The sequence below is a fragment of the Halichoerus grypus genome, chromosome 1 (genome assembly GCF_964656455.1).
Source record: "Halichoerus grypus chromosome 1, mHalGry1.hap1.1, whole genome shotgun sequence".
Lineage (NCBI taxonomy): Eukaryota > Metazoa > Chordata > Mammalia > Carnivora > Phocidae > Halichoerus > Halichoerus grypus.
In genome coordinates, this window is record NC_135712.1 from 67410736 (window position 1) to 67433396 (window position 22661).

Below are 22661 nucleotides of genomic sequence, written 5' to 3' on the forward strand. Positions count from 1 at the left end.
GGAGCAGGAGAAGCAGACTCCCCACTGAGCAGGGAGTCTGACCAGGGGCTCAACCCTAAGACCCTGGGATCCTGACTTGAGCTGAAGGCAGACACTTAACCAACTGAGCCATGCAGGCGCGCACAACAAACACTATTGACCCCTGTTACGTTCCTTAAAAAACAGATTCTAGGGTCAAATATGTTTGATGAAGGCTTCATGCGATATCCCCCCTTGGCAAATTTTAGTGCGTATTAACATATTCAGAGCTTTGAAGTCCTACAGTAAATAATTCTGTTTAAGCCAGTATTTCGAAAGCTCATCTGACACAGAAGCAAATGTGTGTAGGTGAAACATCTACCAACATCCCTCCAAAGGACAGAGTCTGAGCTAATGGCAGTCCTGGGTGCTGGGACCCAGGCTTTGAAACCCCCCCCCCCAATGGCCTAGCGCAGTGCCCTGTATACAGTAAGCACCTAATACCCAGGTGCTGTCTGACTGAATGGGGAGAAGGTTGGAAGAATGACTTAATAATGGCTTTCAGATCTGTGAAGTGAACGGTATCGGCAGTGCCAGGCGACAGCTCTTGGTTTCCAAGAAGGCACACGTTTAAAATTGCAGCAGGAGGGATTTTGGAAGCCCTGCTCAGAGTTTAGGATTGCAATCCACCAAAATAGGCTTCCAAGCCAAGCTGCATCGCTTCCTTCTGTGGGGGTGTTGGTCTAGCACTGGGGCGCGGCAGTCTGTGTGCAGCCGTCCACCCACCCCACCACCCATTCATTCACTCATTCAAACCCTCACTGAGCACCTACTATGTGCCGGGCACTGAGGTCCCTGAAGACCCCCTCGAAAAGCCAACTGGGACTGCAGTGAGCTGTGTGAAAAAGCCCAGGGCCCCCTAAAGGGAAGGAAGGGGGACCACCCAAGCGTGAGGTCAGGCAGCCTCAAGCCCAGAAGCAATAACTCATAACCCACTCAGAGCAAGGAGGAGGTGGGAGGATCTCACGCGGACACATGAGGCTGGCCTGAAGAATAAAGCCACTACTGTCTCTCCCCGTGTTTGTTCGTCTTTCCCCCTTTTCTGGTAACTACATCCCATTGTTCCCAGACAGCATCCCTGCCCCCACTTCTCGGCCTGTCCCTATACGCAGAGTTCCAATCTCCTCTTGCTTTCCTGAAGCCCTACCCCTCCTTCAAACCATCTCCTTGTTCCCTACCTCTTGCCCCACTCCATGTTCTCCCCATTCTGTACATCCCTTCTGGACCGGGGTGTCCTCAGTAGTTTTCGTATCCACTACCAGACAAAGGAATGAATAAACCAGGACTCAAACCGAGGTCAGTCTCTCTGCTGAACACCCCCCTGGTACCACCACCAATGGTGAGCCACAGATCGCTTTGCCTCAAACCAGAGGCAGGGGATGAGAAAGGTTGGAGGAGAGTATGAGTCCAGGTCTGGAGCATCCCTCCCATCCTGTTTCACCACTACCCATCTCCATCCAGGTCTGCATCCTCCCATCAGCACATACTGGCCAGCCCCACCTGAAAGTCTCATCAGGTCTGCAATGATTTTGCTTCTTTTTAAAATTTTTTTTTAATTTTTGGGGCACCTGGCTGGCTCAGTCGGTTAAGCATCTGCCTTTGGCTCAGGTCATGATCCCAGGGTCCTGGGATGGAGCCCCGCATCTGGCTCCCTTCTCAGCATCGGGCTCCCTGCTCAGCGGGGAACCTGCTTCTTCCTCTCCCACTCTGCCTGCTTGTGTTCCCTCTCTCTCTCTCTCTCTCTCTCCGTCAAATAAATAAATAAAATCTTTAAAAATTCTTTTTAATTTTTTATTTTTACGTAATCTTTACACCCAACGCGGGGCTCGAACTCAACCCCGAGGTCAAGAGTCGCATGCTCCACCGACAGAGCCAGCCGGGCACCCCTGCTTTTGCTTCTTTCAAACAGAGCCTGAGATGGGCATGACAACAGAACCCCCCAACGGGCTTTAGGAGACAGTCACGCCGATGCCAGGCACTAAACCACAGGCTCCTAGGGTTGAGGGTGACCTGAGCAGTCATCTTGGTCAATGATCCCAAGCCTAAGAGTTGGTCAAGATCACCTGGAGAACTTTGAAAAGTAGATCCAAGCTGTTTAAAAAAACAGATCCATTCCTGGACCCCAAGCCAGACCTCTGAAAGCAGAGCCATTTCCTCAGTAACAAGCGTGGCTGAGGCCAGCCAGCCTCTACTTGCAAACCTCCCCTGCCCCGCTGCCTACCCCGGGAGGCATCTGCTTTGATGGCTGCAGCCCCAAAGGCTGGAAAGGTATCTCCTACCTGGAGTTGAAATCTGTCTATTGTTTTTACCCATTTGCCCCAACCCTGCCCTTGGGGACAACTAAAAATAAATTTAGCCCCTCTTCTAGTGTCTGGCAACAGGGGTCCTGGCAATAGCGTCTTGCCCAGGTGTTCTCTTACCCGGCTACAGCCTGCTCTCCTCCCAGCTAAATTTCTCCCAGCCTTTCAAAGGTTCTCTCAGAAGTCAAGGTTTCCGGTCCCCTTCCCAAGCTGGTCACCTTCCTCTGAATTCCAGAATCAACCACAGTATTTCAAAGGGGGCCTGAATCTTGCCTTGAATTGGATATGTCCATTAACCTACGCAAACAGCCTGCTGCTCTCTTCAGACTGGCAGCCCCCAATGCAGGCTCACTTTGAGCACGCAGTCCATTACCTAGAAACCCCCAGATTTTGTTCAACCTTGTAAAGAGAGATCTTCCCTGTCCTTGAGAAAAACTGGGGGGAGAGGGTGGGAAGTAGGGCTTTCTAACTATCTCCATGAAGTTTTGGGTCTGGGAGAGAACATTAATGCTGATCCCACCCTCTGTTAGCTAATTGCCCCCATCTGATAAGCACGGATGAAAGAAGGATATGCTAAAACATAACTTATGTAACGGCACCCAAAGGATTTATGGGCATGAGTTCTTGGAGCAAACTATTTCCAATCCCAACACAGGTTGCCCCCCTGGGAAGTAAACGACCAGGAGCTGGAGCCCCCACAAGATACACACAGTTAACTGAGGTGCTGGGCGGGCATTCTGGACAGGACGCCTCCCATAAAGAGGCTGGTACAGCCACAGGAGCCTCCCATCTGGCCTTGCCCAACACCCACTCCATCTCTGGCTGGGACCAAGGTGGGCGCGCCTTTCATACCTCTTAGGAGAACACGAGGCCTGGCCCAGCAAGGACCCCAGCCCTGCTTCTGCTGCAGCCGCCCCTTCTGACAGATGACCTGTGGCCAGGGCCCATCTGCATGGGAAAGCTTCTGTCCAGGACTTGTGTACTGATTGTTAGAACTTTTCTGTGAGGTTGGGCACGTTCCCGCGATGGGGCTCAAAACATCATCTGTGTCCTCTTTATAGACAAACATGAGCACCCTGTTCTGTGTTCACAGCACACAGACCTCATGCTCTTGCTCCAGATCAAAACTTAGATTGAGGGGCGCCTGGGTGGCTCAGTCAGTTAAGCGGCTGCCTTCGGCTCAGGTCATGATCCTGGGGTCCTGGGATGAAGCCCCGTGTCCGGCTCCCTGCTCAGCAGGGAGCCTGCTTCTCCCTCTCCCTCTGTCTGCCACTCTGCCTACTTGTGCTCTCTCTCTCTCTCTGTCAAATAAATAAATAAAATCTTTAAACAAAACAAAACAAAACTTAGATTGAATTATTAACACTGAACATTCCCACAAATACATAAGCTGGTCATTTTGTTCCTCGGCTGGGTCTCTGCCCTGCCTGAAGTCCTCCCCATAGGAATCGAGGCACCCCTGGGATCTGGAACCCCCTACCCAGAAGCCCTGCTCGACCCCACGCCCAGAAGCTTCTGCTCCCCTCCCAACACCCCTGCCCTGTTGCACAGAGAAGGAGGCAATGTAATTGAAAACAATTAGCAAAGAGAACTGGCAAAAACAATTAGCCAAAAAAAAAAAGAACGACCCAAGCAGACCCTCCTCGGCTCCAAACTCAGAGCCCACCACCAAGCCCAGACCGCTGCTGCTGCTGGAGTTCACTAAGGCCTGATGTCTCCTGTCCAGAAACGGGGGGAATAACGGGTGGCAGGCAATGCCAGCCATTGCAGGAGAAGTGCGTCCTCCCCCACAGCACCCCAGCAAGCCGGGGGGAGCGGCCGGCGGCAGCACACACGTGGCCAACACAGTGACCCACCACACAGGCCTCTGGGCCGAGCTCCAGGGCAAGGAGGCGGCCCTTCAGTGGGGCTCCCTGGGCAGCTGAGTCAGTGGGCAGCAGGAAGAGTCTTCGAAAGGGAAGGATAGGAGCCTTGTATTTCAGGGGAGCTGACCACTCGAGTCTAGCCCCCAACTTCATTAGGGAAAGTAGGGGATGTGCATCCAGGGTACTGCCCCGAGGAGCCAGAGGTGAAGGTCGGAAGGGCAGTCAAGGCCCAGAATCAGAAAGGCAAATGGCCACCCCTGGAAGCCAGCCACCAGCCAAGAATAAACAGGACAGAGCTGCAATGATCTCCTTTGGAAGTCAACACAAAGGCTTCCCCAGGCCCACCTCCAGTGCTGGGGTCAGCCCACACAACACACACACAACACACACACAGAGACACGTGTGTGTGCGCACCACACGGGCAGACACAGCCGCACATACACAGCAGTCAGTTCGCGCTCTGCATCCCCACCCCCTCCATCCCAGCCTCCTAGCTCAGACACTCACACGTGCTCACAGTCACAGAACATCACCCACACAGCGCCTGTGCCTCTGATCTCTGGGACAACTGGTGACAGTTACAGGTTCAAACAGGCACAAAGGACGAAATGCAGGATATCACGGAGCTTCTCCAAAAGGGTCGTGGGGGAAGACAGGAAGGCGGTTGAAGACGGGCGGGGGAGGAGGACGGGTCATCCCACACCAGGAAGCATGACCCATCCTTCTCACAGCTCTCTCAAGCTCACAGGGACCCGCACGGGGTCAGAATCTTCTCAGAAACCACGTCGGGCAGGCCTATTGTGGCTGCAGAATAATAATACCCCACATCTGAACAGGACTCTCTACTTTTCTCTCCAATCCATTATCACCTGCTGGAGTAACACCGGACGGCAGAGATGCTCATCTCCTCGGGCTGGTGCCCACCTGCCTCCACAGGGCCCAGAGATATTTTCTCCAAGATGATCTTTAATAGCTAAGCATATGTAACGGTTGTGTGAGCGTGCTTGTTTGTGTGTGAGTGCGTGCACAGGCTTTATGTAGCGGAGTGGGATACCATCAAACAAAAATGAGGTCGCCATGGCAACAGGCTCGGCATCATTGCAGCCCTATTAACACAAGTGAGGAATGTGTTTGGCAGATGCTCGAGTGTTATTTATGGTATGGGTGTAGCAGAGGGACTTCTAACAGGCAAAGAAGGAGGAAAAAAACAACCCCGTGACGCTCCTGCTATATCCCACGGAAGAGACACCGGAGAGACAAGAGCACAGGAGACACTGAGAGACTGCAAACAGGGAGTAGGAGATGGGGAAGCAGCACAAGCCGGCAGGCAGACGAGAGGAGAAGGAAGGTGGGCAGAGAGCAACAGGGGACTGGAAGGGGGGGCGGGAGGAGAAAGGAAGTGAGAGGGAAAGCAGAGGGGGAGGGGGATGGATACTGGGGGAAGAGCTAGAGCAAAAGATACAGGAAGGGAAGAAACACCATCCCCCAAAGAGGGCTACCTCTTGGTTATCTTTTGAGTAAAAACCCTCAGGAGGCACCGGTTGAGAAACCAAGTATTTCTCCTCCTAATTGGAGCAAAGAACAGAGCCCCAAACATAAAGAGGGGGTGGGGAAGAAGAAAATACCCAGGTCAGATAATGACTTTGAGGACGTGGGCTGTGGGAGCAAGAAGGTCAGCCCTGCAGGAGGAGAAATGAAGAACAGTTTACCAAGGGCCTAGAAGGCACATGGGACGGGGGCGGGGGGGTGGGGGGAGAATTTCCAAAGCCCCAACATTAGAAACCATGCACTGACCCAACCCCCCCCCCCCCCCCCCCCGCCGTTTCCCTGGACATGTGTCTTTATCAAAGAAAAGAACAAGGCATCTAATGCCAGCCAGCCTCAAACACCTGCTGCTCTGGGGTAATCTGAAGCAGAGGTTAATGCTGGACTGTCCCACCTATAGTTCCCTACCATCCATCAGGGTTTGGTCAAGAAACATAAATTTTCTATCAGGCATAATCAAATACAGACCCCCCAAAATACAGTTTTCTCTGAAGCCAAATAGAATGTTCACATTCCCTTGTCCTGGACCATCGCTAACAAGCTCTGCTGTCCTCAACGGAGCAGAACGGGAGAAGTAAGTGTAAATCCACCCAAAAGCCTACAGCCAAGTCTAAAGACTGCAATGGGTAAAAGCAGCATGGGGTGGGAGGTGGTGAAGGTGGGGGAGGGAAGGGGATTTGCCAGAGAAAGAAGGGGAGTCAGTCAGACAGTCACTCTGCTGTGGCCAGGGCATTGTCATGCTAAGGTGGGGTTGGAGCACCCCAGGACCAGAACTCCTTTCTTGGGATCTGACTCCAGTCTCTTGAAACCATACATCTAGGGGTGCCTGGGTGGCTCAGATGGTTAAGCGTCTGCCTTCGGCTGAGGTCATGATCCCAGAGTCCTGGGATCGAGTCCCGCATCGGGCTCCCTGCTCAGCGGGGAGCCTGCCTCTCTCTCTCTCTTTCTCTCTCTGTCTCTTATGAATAAATAAATAAATAAATCTTAAAAAAAAAAAAAAAGAAACCATACATCTAGGATGGCCTGGGCTGTTTCAGAAAAAATACCCTGAATGATCCTGGAAATCTCTGCTTCTCCATGTGGACGACAAGCCCTTCCCTCTGCAGAAAAGCTACACCCATCCAGGCAACCTGCCTTCCACCCAAGCCAGAAACAACGCCCAAAGATACGACATCCGTATGATAGCCTGGGTCCTCAGGTCAGAAAGAGTCGGAGCCTTTATAAGCACTAACAATAGCAGCTAACTTTTTCTTATACCACCACCTCTCCATAGGTTCCTCTCTCAAGTTCAAAGCTGATCTCTAAAGATTTTTGTTTTCCTTCTGATCCCAGATCAGAAAAACTTTAACTAGGCTTCAACAGCCCCACCTACTCCACTCACTGGAACACAACCAAATTGGCAAGCAGTTATTAAATCCCTACTAAGTACCCTAAAATGTGCTAGACAAGGAAGAGAGGGTGGAGAAGAAAAAACATACACGTCAGGAATCCTGCATCCAAGGAGCTTACATTGGATGGGGAGCAAAACCAATGGGCACTGGAAAATAAGTAAGTGCTCCACTCTGTGGCTCTGACTCTCTTGTTAACCGTGCAGAAGAGGGAGAGGCCAGTGTGGCTGGAAGGGGAAGGAGGGGCTCCTGGTAGGAGGTGAGTCTTGGCACAGAGGGTGAAGCTTGGCACAGAGATTGGAACTGGAAGGAGCATACACAATTCTCTCATTCTCGAGAAAAGAACCCGGGGCCCAGAGAGGCTGCAGATCCTCTTCCTCCCAGTCACAGAATACTTTGGAGTGGCAGCTAGAGCCCAGCTCCCTGAAGCCCATACTGGTGCTATTCCCTGTGGCGAGAAGGGTACCACACCCAGGAAGCTGGGGGCACAGGAAAACCCCTCAAGGAAGATGCAGTACCCAAGAGGATCAAAGTCTGAGCAAAGGCAGAGGGAGGAGAAAGGCAATGCCAATGGAATCTGGTTAGAGGTTCTATCAGAGGACGCAGACACCCGGAAAGAGGTGTGGGGTGCAGTGGGGTCCATAGTCGAGAAACTAGCCTGCATCGAGGGCTCACTTGACTCTCACAGCTGAGCGGCACGAAAACAAGTAGGCTCAGCAGGGGTCAACGGATGAGGCCCATGGAGCTCCAGACAAGGCCCCTGCTAAAGGAAGCAGGTGTGCATGTCAGAGGGGCTGGTCTCACCTGAGATCAGGAGAGCAAGCACACCTCTCTCCCAGAAGCCTTCAGCAGCGTCACCAGTTAACCAGGCAGAGGTTTTAATTCCTCCAGAGCCCACCGTTGTGAGCGCATGGAACCAGTCTCAGCAGGAATAAAAAGCCCCCACCACAAGCAATAGCCAGGAACACCCAAGGAAAGGGGTCACGCCACCCAACACTAGCTTTCTGCTCAGGCCAGGAGGGGGACTACCACCACACACATGGCAGAGGCTCCTTCCCACCTTTGCTGAAGGCAGCTTTTTGGCTTAGGGCACTTTTGTAAACAAAACAAACGTGTCAGTCCTCCCTCAAGTTCAGGGATATCTCCAGCTCCCAAAACCCCAGCCTCAGACAACTGGCAGGGTTATCACTTCTCCTCCTTGAGACTGGGCAAGGGGTGCCCAGGGGCTCCCCTCCCCAACCCTCTATCCAGGAATCCTTAACAAACGAGGAGGGAGAGGCTGCTACAGGGTCCAGCCACTTTTGTGAGGGGCCTTTTACATACAGGGGCAGGGGAGGGAAGGGGGACCTCTCCATAGAATTTTCTGCTCCAACTCTCCTTCCTCACTCATATCCCCACATTAGTGGCTACGTGTCTTCTCCGGCGCAAGGGCATCTTTCTGTAAATGAACATGCTGGGGCTCAGAGGGGGTTAAGAGGCTCTGAAGACACCACTAACTGGCCCAGCCAAGTCTTTCTGGCTCTTTCACCACTTTAGAAAGGGTGATGGGTTGCTTCTCTTTGGAGTCGGGCCGAGGCCTGCCCACCCCACAATCTACAGTCCCTACGTCCAGGTGCGCTCCTACCTGCTTGAGCAGGAACTGGTCCTGGGCGTTGGTGCGCAGGGCGATGGCCAGGTGGAGGGCCGACAGGAGCACTCCGCTGAGTACCGCGGCCCGCATGCGCACAGGCAGCAACGTGTAGATGGTGTAGATGAAGAACACGGTCCACCAGATGCCCTCGGAGGCGCTGCGCGGCTGGGGCAGCAGCAGGCCCACCACCTGGACGGCCAGCACCACGGCGATGAGCGCGTAGCAGGCCAGGCCCATGTGGTCCTGGTGGAAGGCGGCGCGGTTGCAGAGCACAGCCATGACGAGGATGACACCTATCGCAGCCGCCAGCACTGCCAGGTAGGGCAGCTGGAGCGGGGGCCGCGCCGCGTGGAAGGCCAGCATGACGAGGCACACGAGCACCAGCACGGCCATGAGCATGGTGAGGCTGCTCTGGTTCAGACGGAAGAAGTAGCGCTGGTACAGACGCTCCAGCTTGTCCGACGGGAACTTCTTGGAGCGGAATATCTGCAGCAGCGCCAGGCAGCAGGCACCCAGCGACAGCACTGCGCCGGGCCCCGCGCCTGATTCTGCCGAGCTGCCGCCATCCCCCGACCCTTCGTCGCCCTCGACGGCGCCGGCCTCCAGCTCGTCCACCGCGCGGCCCTTGCCCCGCCGCTCCTCCAGGCCCAGCTCCACCGAGCGAGGGCGCACCTCCGTCCCGCCCGCCGCGGCGGCCGCCGCCGCCGAGCCGCCACCGCCGCCCGCAGGGGGCGCCCGGGTGCTGCCCCCGCCGGCCGCGCCCCGCCGCTGCCGGCGGCTGCCGCGACCGCAGTCGTCGCCGCCGCGCTCCTGCCAAGCCGACTTGGAGCGGAAGCTGAAGCCGAAGCCCCCGGCCAGGGGGTCGTCGCCACTCAGCGGAGGATCGTCGTCGTCGTCGCTGCGCCAGCGGTTAGCCAGGCGCTGCTGTTGCTGCTGCTGCTGCGGGGTCACCGCCCCCCCGAGTTTCTTGGTGCAGCCGCGGGTCGAACCCCCAGGGGCGTGGGGGTAGCCATTGGCGCGGGAATCCGCTTCCCCCCACGCCGAGCGGTGTTCCGGGCCTCCCCGGGACGCCGGCGCCGCCGCTGTCTGCGCCGCGTAGCCCGGGGGGCTCACGCTTTTGGAGCCGGACATCCCCCCCTCGGCCTCGTCGTCTTCTTCCTCCTCCCCCGGGGGACGGGCCGGGGGTCTCCAAGGGGACGGCGGACGGCCGAGCAGGGGGACCAGGCTGGGGTCACACGTCGGGGGCGGCCCGGGGCCCTGCGCAGCAGCGGGGCATCTTGGCACCCCCGTCCTGAGCGGAGAAGCAGGGCAGCAGGAGGGCAAGCGGGGAGGCAGGCACAGCCCCGAGGTGAGAAGTGGCTGAGAATCCGCGTCTGGAGTCCCAGGTCCGAGATGGAGTTGGCTCCGAGCTGGAGCAGCGGGGACTGCTCGAGCCGCTGCGCCGCGCGCAGAGGGACGTCCGGACTCCTGGTTCGCGTCGAGCTCGACGAGGACCGGAGTTGCGGACGAGGCGGGACGGAGAGGTGTCCTTGCGGGCGGCGCCTCCCCGGGGCTGGCAATGCCGGGGCGCTGCGCTCGCAAATTCTGCCTAAGCGGGACCCAGCGGCACACGCGGCGAGCCGGCTGCTAGGGCGGCGAGGCAGGGGTCCCGGCGTGGAGACCGAGCGGGTACCCTTTCCTCGCGGCAGACTAGGAGCGACTGGGAGGTGCGGGCGCCAGGCAGCATTATTTTCTTACGAGGGGTGGGGAGGTGGGATGGGGGGTGGAGAGGACGGGGGAGGGGGCGGCGGGCGGAGCAACAGCTCCGGGGCCCTGGGGGGTGGGTCCTGGAGCCCAGGGGGGCCGTCGCCCGCATCCCTCACCTCCCGCAGCGAGAGTGGGAGCGAGGCCCCCGCGAAAGCCGAGCCGAGCTTTCAGCGCGTCCGCGCAGGGGGCGGGGGCGAAGACCGGCTCCTGCGGCGCGGCCCTTCCCCTCTCGCCTCCCCCTTCCCCCCAAACCGACCGGGGCTGGCCCAGACCCGCTGGCCCAGGAGGGCTGCCGCGCCGACTCCGTAAGCCCCAGGCTCCTCGCCGCCGGCTGCGGGCCCACCGCGGCCGGGCGCAGAAGGACTAGGCGGAGGGCGGTATCCGGCGCAGCGCCGCCGCCGTTGTGCCCCAAAGCAGACGGGCTTCTCCCGGGGAGTGCGGCATCCAGAGATCGAGGGCCAGGGCTCAGATGCAGCCGGCCGAGAGGGGTCCGCCCAAGAGCTGCTGCGGCCCGGGGGCGCTCCGGGGAGGCCCGCGGGAGCCGGGCTCAGGGCGCGCCATGCACGCCTCGGGCCCTGCGCCGCTCCGGCCGCTCGCGCCTCTCCCCCCTTCTCGCCCGCTTGCCGCCGCCGCCGCCGCCGGAGAGCCCTCCGCATCCCCTCCTCCCGCCGCCTCCCCGCCCCCCGCGCCGCTCCGGCCTCGGCTCAGAGCGGCGCGCGGCCGCCTCCGCCCCCGGCCGGGCCGCGGCCCCCGCCTTTGCGCCCCGCCGGCATCCTCAGGCCAGGCCCCGTGAGGCGCCCGGGGCCGCGGGGTCCCCGGTTCCCCTTCCTCACCTAAATTTCTCGCCGCGCCCCCTCCCTCCCAGGCGCCTGGAGCCTCGTCCAGCCGGCGGTCCCTTCGCTGGACCTGGGTGGCGTGCACTCCTCCCCCGCCCCCTGCTTGGGTTCTTGCGCCCCTAGTCCAAGCTCCCCTCTCTTGTATCCCCCTTTAATCCCCCTCCCCCATTCAACCCAACTTCAGCCCCCGCGCTGCGCCCCCCTTCCCTGGCCCGGCTCGATTGGCCGCTTCCTGAGCTGTCAGACTTGAGTCCCGCGCTCTTATTGGGCGATTCTCTGGCCGGGCGGCCGTGCCAAAGGAGGGCGCACCGGGCTGGGGGCGCCGGGGCAGCGGCTGCCGCAAGGAGCGGGAGACCAGAGTCCCCGGAGGGGCCCGAGAGCCAGACCCGGAAATGGACGGGGGAGATGGAGAAATTGAGGATCTCTGAGACGCAGGAAGGCAGTGACGGAAAAGATGGAGATGCAGTGGGTGAGGCTGATGCAGCCAGGGCGGGGCGGGCAGGAACGCTTTGGTGGGTAGTTAACCGAGAGGGAGCCCTGCAGACAGCTCTAGGAACACCTGGCGTTTGTGAAGAGCTTTTGCCTGGTCACACTTTTTCTTCCTTCCTTCGTTCCTTCCTTCCTTCCTTCCTTCCTTCCTTCCTTCCTTCCCTCTCTCTTTCTTTTGTTCTTTCGTTTTTTAAATCTTATTCGGCTTCCTTCAATAGCCCTGGGGTGTGACAGAGAACAAACAGGGCGCATGTGACTATTCCCAATTTATAGATCCGAAACCGAGACTTCGAGAGTGTGATTAGCTTGCCATGGTCACACAAGTTCCCTAACTTGTGACCGAAAGATCTTTCTTCCCTCCTGTACACCTAGCAAGCTGTTAACCCAGAGCAAAGTGGGGTTCCCGCTGGACCTCGAATGACCAGATACTCCTGCACAGCACCAGCCACAAAGAGTCAGGAGTGGAGAAAGGGACTTAACTGCCGGTCTGTGAGGACCTTGATCTGTGGAATGATGTACCTACCCAGTTCTCAAGTAGAGGAGAATTGCTACCTGCTCCTCTGGAAGTCTGCTTCTCCCTCTCCCTCTGCCCCTCCCAAATAAATTTTTAAAAATCTTTTAAAAAATAAAATAAGCATCATCTTACCAAAAAAACCATTTATGATTAAGTGTAGAAAAACTAACAAAAAAAGACAAAAGCAAACACATTCATAATCATACCGCCTAGAAAGAACCATTAGCATCTTAATTTTTTTCTTAACAAAAAATAGGGCTTTTACTGTACAAATAATTTTACAGTCTGCATTTTTCTACTTAGCTAAATATAGTGTTTTTTTCATGTCAGTAAGCATTCATCTACAATATTCATTTTATTGTCCAAACAGAATTCCATTGCATGAATATGGCATAATTTATTTAACTAATCCCCTACTGTTGGGTATCTTTCACTGTCATAGCAGTTTATAAAAAGTTTCCACTGTTTTACTGTTATAAACAATGAGCATTTTTGCAGATAAATCTTCACACACATCTTTATATCCTTAGAAGAAATTCCTACAAGGAGAATTGCTGGGTTAAAGGATAAATTTTTTTTTTCCTTAAGGTATTTCTGAAATGTCTGTCTTCAGCCCCTGCCTTCCTTCTCAGTTCCAAGCTTAGCCCTGTCCACTGGAGAGCCTCCCATGGATGCTCCTTGGTACCCACCAGGGACAGATTCAGTTTGTCTAAAAGTAAGTTCAGGTTGTCTCCCAAGAAGCCTGTTCCTCCCTGTTTTCTCACCACTTGTGGAATCACCGTCCCCCAATCTCCCTGACCTTTGAGTGGTGAACCCTCCTCCCCTCCTATCCCTGTCCCAAAGCCCTGCTGCCACACCCTCAACTTTTCCCATCTGTCTTCCGCATTCTCTAGCTACTACCTTCCCACACATCCTCCCTGCTCCTTGCCTGGACACTCTCCAGCTCTCTCCTTCCTCCTTCCTCCTTGCCCTCAATCTGTCCCCCACTTTGATCCTGCAGGTCACAGCCCCTAACTGAAAACTGTCCACAAAACAACCTCTCCCCCCCCACCTATTTTCACTGCCCACCACTTCCCCATGTCACCCAACCACCCTGAGTTGCCCCTCAAGCCTCTGTAGAGAGCACCTTTCCTACTCTGCACAAATCACATTTGTGGCACCTCTGTGAAACCCTCTCTAATGCCTCACCCAGGCTGTGAGGTGCTCCCTCCTCCTCAGCTCCCAGCCCACCTTGTTTTTATCTCTATTATAGTACTTGTCACATTGTATTTTCTTAACTTGTTTTCAGAACAGTCTCCATAGTCAGCTGAACTCCTTGAGGGCAGAGTTGGTATCTTACTCATTCTTGTGCCCTGTGCTTAGCCTGGTGTCTGGCACATAGGAGGTGCCCCATAACTTTGTCGATAAACAAATGGTACATCTGAGGAATAATGAGCAGAATGGAGTCTGCTCGGGGGGCGGGGAATGGGGAGTGTTGCAACTGGCAATGGGAGATGGAGATGGAGAGGTAGGTCGGACTCTTGAACACTGTGTAGAGGGAGGGGGGCTTCAGTTTAAAAAGCCACTGAGGGGCGCCTGGGTGGATCAGTTAGTTAAGCAACTGCCTTCGGCTCAGGTCACGATCCCAGGGTCCTGGGATCGAGCCCCGCATCGGGCTCCCTGCTCAGCGGGGAGCCTGCTTCTCCTTCTCCCTCTACCTGCTCCTCCACCTGCTGTGCTCTCTCTCTCTCTGTCAAATAAATAAAAAATCTTTAAAAAGAAAATAAAATAAAAAGCCATTGAATTTGGGGACAGGAGTGTTCCGGTCCATTATGTTTTGGAAGGCAAACTCTGGCAATGATGAAACTAGACTGAGAAAACAAGATCCAAGAGCTTAGGGGAGGGGTAAGGAGCAGAGCGCATGTAGACTGAGCCCAAAGTGATATGATGGGAATGATGCCATGGGCTGGCAGACATCTGTGCAAGGCTGAAACCCAGGAGTCAAGCCCTGGGAAGAGGAGGAGTCCTCGAGGTCAGAAGAGAACTAGGAAAGGAACGAAAGGCAGAAATTTTGAAGACCAACTCCCAGATGTGCACCTGGCTATTGTCATCAGATAGGGGCTGACCCAACGCCACGTCAGGACTCTTTCTGGAATGAGTACTTGGTTTACAGAGGTGAGGTGACCACACGCCTCAGGATTCTGCAGGTCCTTTGGGAGATCTGCTAATACCCCCTCCTCCCTCCAGTCATCTTCCCTCTTGTGCCTCAGTGACACTTCGGGATTTCATTCTTCACTCTCCTGGGCTTCTTTTTGGAAGAATATTTCTATTTCAGAAATTATAATATTAGTATTTTAGAATTTTTAGAAATATTGGTACAAGTGGGTATCAGTACTACTCCCCTACCCAAAAATACCTTCCCTCACACTGCTTAAAATTCTACCATTAGATAGTCATGCTTTGGGATGACAATTATTCCCTAAAAATGAGACAGAAAGTAGAGCCAGAAAGTAGATTAATGGTTACCTGGGCCTAGGGATGGGGAGGAATGGGGAGTGGTGGTTCATGGGCGCAAGGTTTCTTTAGAGGGGTTATGAAGATGTTCTAAAGTTAGGTTATGGTCATGATTGCACAACTCAAGAAATATACTAAAAAACATTGAATTGCACAGTTTAACTCACCAGGTGAACCTTATGGTATGTAATTATATCTCAATAAAGTGGTTGAAAAAAAAGAATGCAGATACCTCTTGGAGACTGAAGGATTCACGCCAGGGCTGTTAGTTGTTATCAAGTCAATGTGAATGAGTCTGATCAGCAAGCTTCCCCCACTAATGCCCAACCAAGGCAGGGGCACTAAGGGAATGGATGCTTGCTGCTTAGGAACAGGGATAAGTGAGGGAGAGGAAGGAGAGAATGCCTAGGACCACCGAGCATTTCCCAAGACAAACGGAACAGAAGAGGGCTCAGGTGCCTGGGAGTGGGAAGGAAGAGGGCAGAAATAGAAGCCAGTTAGGATTTGAGGGTGAAAAAAGAACTTTGCCCTGCCCTGTAATGTATTCTTCACATGGAATTAAGGAACTCTAAGACCCCTTGGGCTCTCTCTAGGGTGAAAGAATCTTCAAGATCACCCCATTCCCAAAAGTGTGTCACTCTCCCCCAGACATTTGCATTTTGAGATGAAGCCCCACCCTTCAAACTAGATGATTTACCTTTCCCACAGAGCTAACTCATTGTTATCCCCAAGTCAGAGAGTCACTAACAGGATGGAGCACGCAGTGTCCTGAGGGTGGGTCATCCTTGGAGGCTTGGGGCCCAGTGTCTTAGCCACTGGGCATGGGTGGCTGAGGTCCCTGGGCTCCCTAGGAGCGATTCGCCACTCTAGCCCATCCCCCACCAGCAGTTAGGAAGAACCAAAGATATCAGCCCTCTCTTTCACTCTTGACATCTGGTTTCCTTGCCTTGGAAATCAAGGATAGCAAGAAGTTTGCAATTGGCCGTAGGGAACCGGGCCCTAGATTTTTCCAGACCTACACTCTTCCAAACCTCTGGGCCTCAGGGAACAGGAAATATTCAAAGAGCTCAGATTGTAGCTGAGGTGGAAATGGCTGATAATAGCTGGATCTGCCACTCTCCCAGGTGTTGACATTTGCATTTTAATGGAGGCGGTTAATGCCTTCAGCTGAAGGAATGACTAATATGTTCTTTCAGTTTCTACTGGAGGTAGGGTGAGAGACCCTTTGCTGCCCAGGGGGCCTTTTAATACCTTCCAGTCAATTCAAGTTTGCACCTGATCAGCAGCTGCCGACCCTTTGGACTCTAATGCCCACGTTCCATGCTTTATCTTGGTTCCTGTTCTTGATTTGCTTTCTTTCTTGCGCTTTATCCTAAAAGTCTGGAAACATCCCCATGAATCATTTATTCTTTCAACACACATAAACTGATTATCCATTTCAAGCAGAAAACTATGTTGGGCACAGTTGAGTTGGGGGGGGAGGTAGAGCTCAAGAAGTGTGCCAGCAAGATGGCACCCTCAAGAAGTCAGAGGTGTGGGGATCAACAGAACGAGCGGCACGGCAGTGCCACGTCAGCAGAGAGCATATCCTGCAGCTTATGCCGGGTGCTTCTTGAACACTCTAAACAAGAGGCTGTGAACTAATAGAAAAATATTCCTATAGGCTGGGGGAGCAAGAAAGGCTTTTGGGAGAGGTGAGAAGGGCCTTAAGAATACGTAGAGATTGGGGGCACCTGGGTGGCTCAGTCGTTAAGCGTCTGCCTTCGGCTCAGGTCATGATCCCAGGCTCCTGGGATCGAGCCCCGCGTCGGGCTCCTTACTCCGCGGGAAGCCTGCTTCTCCCTCTCCCACTCCCCCCGATTGTGTTCTCTGTCTCTCTCTGTCGACTAAAAAAAAAAAAAAAAATCTTTTAAAATTAAAAAAAAAAAAAGAATACATAGAGATTGGGTATCCAAAGACGGGATGGAGTTCCCAGGATTCAAAACATTCCTCTAGTCACAAAAGACCACCTATTGTACCATCCTATTTATATGAAATGTCCCAAAGGGGCAAATCTACGGAGGGAGGAGAGTAGATCAGCGGTCGCTTAGAGCTGGGGGCTGGAGGAGAGGTGGGGACAACTGCTAATGAGTACAACAGGGTGGGGGAAACTGTCTTCACATTGTGGTGATGGTTCCACAACTCTGTAAAGATACTAAAAACCATTGAATTACACTTTGAATGGATGAACTTTATGGAATGCAAATAATATCTCAAGCAGTTAAAAAAATGGGGAAAAAGAGTGAGGTCCAGAAAGACCATTCCTTCAGTAACCCTGCTTCACAGTTATAGAAAGAATATCCTAGTTTTAAGTTCCTAGTTTTTTCCTGTGTGAAGGTCCTTTTTTTTTTCTTTCGAAGCCCATTTGTAAGGTAAAAAATTGTCAAGGACCCCACTTTTAGTTAAGAAAATGCTTAATGGTAAAGGCTATTTAAATTTAACAATTGATTTAAGTGAATTAATACTTTATTAATCCCAATAGCATTTACACGTTAGAAAAATGGTTCTGTATCTGTAGGGGGAAGCATGTTTATTATACCTACAGACAGGACTTTCTGTGTGTAGACAGACCCTTCTGGCCCTCTTTCAAGATTTCCTCAGTCCTTCGAGGTCCTCAGACCACAGGTTTAGAATTCTGGTCCATGTTCTACCAAGGTGTTTTTGGTTCAACTTCTCTGTCAGGTGAATGCTATTGGATGGAGACCCATTAGCAAAAAAATGTGACAAAATCTTCACCCATTGATGTTTCTGCCTCTTCAAGTGCTCAGCCAAAATGGCACCCTTTCTTCTCCCAAACCAGTGGGCTTTGCTGAGAGCAGATCCAGCAAAGAAGACAGCCAGAGCCATGCTGGTTGGCAGACACTTGTCTCTAGCAAATGTAATTAAAGGCAGCAGCAAGTAAGTGCCTATTAATTTTTCATTAGAAAAGTCAAAGGCTACCTTCTTGGAAGGCAGCATCACTAAACTTCAGCCTTGTACTTAAAGCCAGGCTTTCCCCCGCTGTGTATACACCCCTTTCTATGAGTACACACACACACACACACACACAGAGTGAGTCCACAACCCCTTTATTGAGTGTAAGAGAGAAAGCATCAGAGACAAACAGTCCTATACTCTACAGAGATCATTTTGTCCCATCTTGACTTAAATTACCCCAATGGCTATCTGTACATGTAATTGACCATGTATATGAACCTTAGACAATATAATGATATCTCCCCAAACTGGGTTTACATACCACTTTTACAGTTTGAACCTTTTTTTAGATGCCCTTGGGGAGAGTACTATTCAAAACTCTCTATGGCAAATCCTTTTGTAAAGAAAATACGCTGTTTACTCCCGAATGCGTTTGTTTTATAAGCCAGAGGCAATGCTGCAAGGTAAGAAGAGGGGAGGTGGCAGTGGGGGGGGCGACCCCCATCTCGCCCTAACAGCTGTCTCTTTATTGGTAGGCAGAGCCAATTCAACTAGGGAAGAGCTCTAAGCTTGGTATCAGAAGACCTGGAGGTCTCACAAGTCACTTCACCTCTCTGAACTGCAGTCCCAGCCAGCAAGTGTAACAATGCTCTCCTACCCCCTTGACCACTTGTTATGAGGATCAGGACAAGATGAGAAATTCCTTCTCAAATTATTCACCCTTAGGTAAAATTGGAGTCATTCTTAATTATAGCCAATTAATAAATTGATTCTTAATACATCCAGATGTTCATTTAAGAGGTAAGCGTGGAATGAGGTACGTCTCCGGGTCTCAGGCTCTTGCATACATTTATGGATGACTGTGATAAATATTTTTATGTCTGTGCTCCGTGTGTACCAGCCCCTCTCGTATTCTGGGAGATTTGCTCTTTCATCTCTGCTGTGTTCAAAGCAGGGCCCCCAGGGCCATGCAGATGAGGTCTCTGTTCTTTTTTGTTTTTTACCCTTAAAGATTTTATTTATTTATTTGACAGAGAGAGATACAGCGAGAGAGGGAACACAGGCAGGGGGAGTGGGAGAGGGAGAAGCAGGCTTCCCGCTGAGCAGGGAGCCCCATGTGGGGCTCGATCCCAGGACCCTGAGATCAGGACCTGAGCCGAAGGCAGACGCTTAACGAGCCAGGCGCCCCAAGGTCTCTGTTCTCAAAGACATTCCCTCTTTCAGGATTCTGGCAGACTGCCACTTGTCTGCCGGGCTGACTGGAGAGCTGGGCCCTCTTGCAGGCGTGGGTGGTGATCGCAGGCGTGTGAGGAGCTTGTGGTGCTGAGCGTTTTTCTCCTCTCAGTGGCTACTCTGTCTGGCCTTGGAGTGGTCTCGTCCAGTTTCGGTGTCACTGACTTTGGATCTGCGATTGGGGATGGCACAGCAAGCCAGGCTGTGTTAGAAATCTTGCTGGGGCTGGCTGACCTTCCCCAAGCTGGGATAATCTTTCTCCCTGGCAACAGGCAGAGGCACCAAGGGACAGTGACAGATTGCAAAATCCTGAGGTTGGGCTTTCTAGAATTACTTAGAGAGAGAAAATAGTAACAATACCTTGCATTTGTATAGTGCTTTTTTAAAAAGACTGAAAGCAGTCTTTAAAAACTATTCAAGGAGGAGGCAGCTTTGGAATTGTCTGGTAAAGAATGAACCAGGTGGGTAAGAAATGTATTGTCTTATTCTTATCTACTCAATAACATTGAAAGTGTTAGGAGAAATCTCCCCCACCCCCAACACACACAGATGGGGATGCAGAGGAAGGACACGTGGAGGGACTTGATCAATATCACACAGCATTAGGGGGCAGAATTTGACCTAACCTTCTTGACTTTTTTTGTTAACCCAAAGCAGGCAGGGAGGATGAAGTTGAATGACTTAATAGTTTGCTTTGTTTGGCATGTGGACAGCTCTTCCTGAGTCAGATTTTTGACTTGGTCCTCTGGGGCCATACAGGAATATGCCCCTAGTTATTGGTCGGAAAGCAACGAAGAAGTGTAGAAGTGGGGCATGAAAAGAATTGTCATTCTCTTGCGAAGTACCTACCTGCGGTGAGGTCACTAAGGATAGTTAAGCAAGGCAGGACCAGACCCAACAGATAGGTGGAGCTGCTTCTATTGCCAAGGAGTTTCAGTGGTGTTTGAAGAAGGGGTCAGCAAACTCTGGCCAGTGGGCCAAATGTGGCCATTACCTGTTTTTATAAATACAATTTTAGGGCGCCTGGCTGGCTCAGTCTGTGGAGGCTGTAACTCTTGATCTTGGAGTTGGAAGTTCAAGTCCCACTTTGGATGTAGAGATTACTTAAAAAAATAAAATCTTAAATAAATAAAGTTTTATTGAAACACAGCCATACTTATGTATTTATTCTCTCAGCCTGCTTTTACACTACATGACAGAGTTGAGTAGTTACGACAGAGATCAGATGGACCACAAAGCCTAAAATCTTTACTATTTGATCCTTTCACAAAAAGTTTGCCAATCTCTATCTTAATACCAAAAAAATTAACGCACAAAAAATTAACACAAAATTTATCATAGACCTAAATGTAAAACCTAAAACTGTAAGAAGAGTACACAGGAAGGAGCATCTGGGTGGCTCAGTGGGTTGGGTGTCTGCCTTCGGCTCAGGTCATGATCCTGGAGTCCTGGGATCCAGTCCCATGTTGGGCTCCCTGCTCAGTGGGGAGCCTACTTCTTCCTCTCCCTCTGCCCCTCCCCCCCCACTTGTGTTCTCTCTCTCAAATAAATAAATAAAATTTAAAAAAAAAAAGAGTACACAGGAAAAAATATTTGTGACTTTGGGTTCAAAGATTTCTTTGACGTAATACCAAAAGTCAAAATCATTCTTTTTCAGCTTATTCAAAAATGTATTGATAAATTAGACTTCATTAAAATTAAGAACTTTAAAAAGACATTGTTAAATGAATGCAAAGATAAGCCAGAGACTGGGGGAAATTATTTGCAGATCACATTTCTGATAAAGGATTTGCATGCAGCATCTGTAAAGAACTCTAAATTCAATAATGAGAAAACAACCCAATAAAAATGTGCAAAAGATCTGAACAGATACTTCACCAAAAATGGGCGAAAATATGTAGATAACAGATAAGGACATGAAAAGATGCTTAGTCATCAGGGAAAAGCAAATTAAAATCACAAAAAGATAGCACTACACATCAATTAGAATGGGCTAAAATTCCAGAGGGACCAGACCAAGTGTGGGGCAGGATATGGAGCCTGGAACTCTCACACCCTGCTCACGGGGATGTCAAATGGTGCGGCTACTGGGAAACATCTTGGCAGTTTCTTAAAAAGCTAAGCATACACATACCATATAATTATCAATTTCACTTCTAGGTATTTACCCAAGAAAAATGAAAGCATATAAGCATATGTCTGCACAACGTCCTGTACGCTAATATTTATAGCGGGTTTATTTATAACTAGAAACAACCCAAAACCCATCAACAATTGAATAGATAAATTTGGTATATCCATGCGATGGATTATACTCAACAATAAGAAGGGATGAACTATTGATATATTCAACAACATGAATAAACCTCAAAATGATTATAATTATCCTGAGTGGGAGAAGCCAGACAAAAGAGAGTGTATACTGTATTATTCCATTCATAGAAAAATTCTAGAAAATGCAAACTAATCTATGGAGATAGAAAGCAGACCAGTGGTTGCCTGGGAATGGCAAGGAGGCAAAGAGCAGGAGGGATGGATTACAAAGGGGCACAAGGAAACTTTAGGGGGTAATGGATATTCGTTGTCTTGATTGTGGTGATGGTTTCACAGGGGTGTGTGTGTACATATATATATCAAAACATCAAATTGTATACTTTAAATATATGCAGTTTATTCTACGTCAATATATGTAGCCATTTTAATAAATTAGCTGTTTATAGCTAATAAGGCTATTTTTTAAATTGAGGTATAATTGACATATAACACTACATATAAAACTTTTTTTAAAAGGAAAAGGGGGCAAAAAACCCTGAGGTTGTTATTTCTTTCTTTAAACACTCTGTGCAGTTTGAAGTAGCCAGCCTACTCCCCAGGTTTTATATTCCTTGTTCTCACCACAATGGTTTATCTCAGCAGTGGTTTTGTCCTGCAAAGCCCTGCCTTCATCAGAGGTAACCACGGAGGTTAACTGTATTGCCACTGTGTGATATAAACTACTGACTGCTATCTTCTAATGCTAATCGGATCATTGTTGCCTTCGAATCCAACTAGGTCAGATATCCAATCTCAGAGAACAGCATCCACTCTATAATCAGTTGAAGCAGAAAGAGATGTATTCAAAGATGCTGGAGACAAGTTCAAGGAGGAAGTTATCAGCCATTTCTGCCTATAGGAGTTACCTCGGTATGTGGGGAATGAGCTGACTGTAGAATAATCAAATCTACATTAGAAATCTAGCTTTTTAATGGTGTTTTCCCCCTAACATGTCATAATTTCCCAAATCCAGGGCTCCTGGGTGGCTCAATCATTAAGCGTCTGCCTTCGGCTCAGGTCATGATCTCAGGGTCCTGGGATCGAGCCCCGCATCAGGCTCCCTGCTCTGCGGGAAGCCTGCTTCTCCCTCTCCCTCTCCCACTCCCCCTGCTTGTGTTTCTTTTCTCGCTGTGTCTCTCTCTGTCAAATAAATAAATAAAAATCTTAAAAAAAAAAAAAATTTCCCAAATCCTCTTCTTGTGAAACTGCTAGCAAAACTCAACTTAGAACCAGGGATAAATGGCTTATTCCAGGGATAATTTCGTGGGGTAGGGAAAGGACAAGGTGAATCTGGAATGCATCCTTGGGCTAGAATGCAAAGACGCCCTCCAAGATC

The 22661-nt window shown here is 51.3% G+C and overlaps 1 protein-coding gene and 1 long non-coding RNA gene across 3 annotated transcripts in view; one reads left to right on the forward strand and one right to left on the reverse strand.

Moving 5' to 3' along the window:
* The window catches only part of ADCY5 (adenylate cyclase 5), a 149948-nt gene extending 139472 nt beyond the window's left edge, over positions 1–10476 (reverse strand). The window contains exon 1 of one of the 2 annotated variants that reach the window (XM_078066750.1): positions 8741–10476. In XM_078066750.1, coding sequence (XP_077922876.1) covers positions 8741–9877 — 1137 coding nt within the window. In that variant the 5' untranslated portion in view covers positions 9878–10476. The remainder of the gene's footprint in view (positions 1–8740) is intronic. The other variant, XM_078066746.1, reaches the window with a different exon arrangement.
* Positions 10477–11508: 1032 nt separating this feature from the next.
* On the forward strand, positions 11509–22458 carry LOC118547845 (uncharacterized). Its single transcript, XR_004923297.2, has 3 exons — positions 11509–11797; positions 22064–22195; positions 22299–22458. It is a non-coding gene; the product is annotated as an uncharacterized LOC118547845 (long non-coding RNA).
* Positions 22459–22661: the final 203 nt, after the last annotated feature.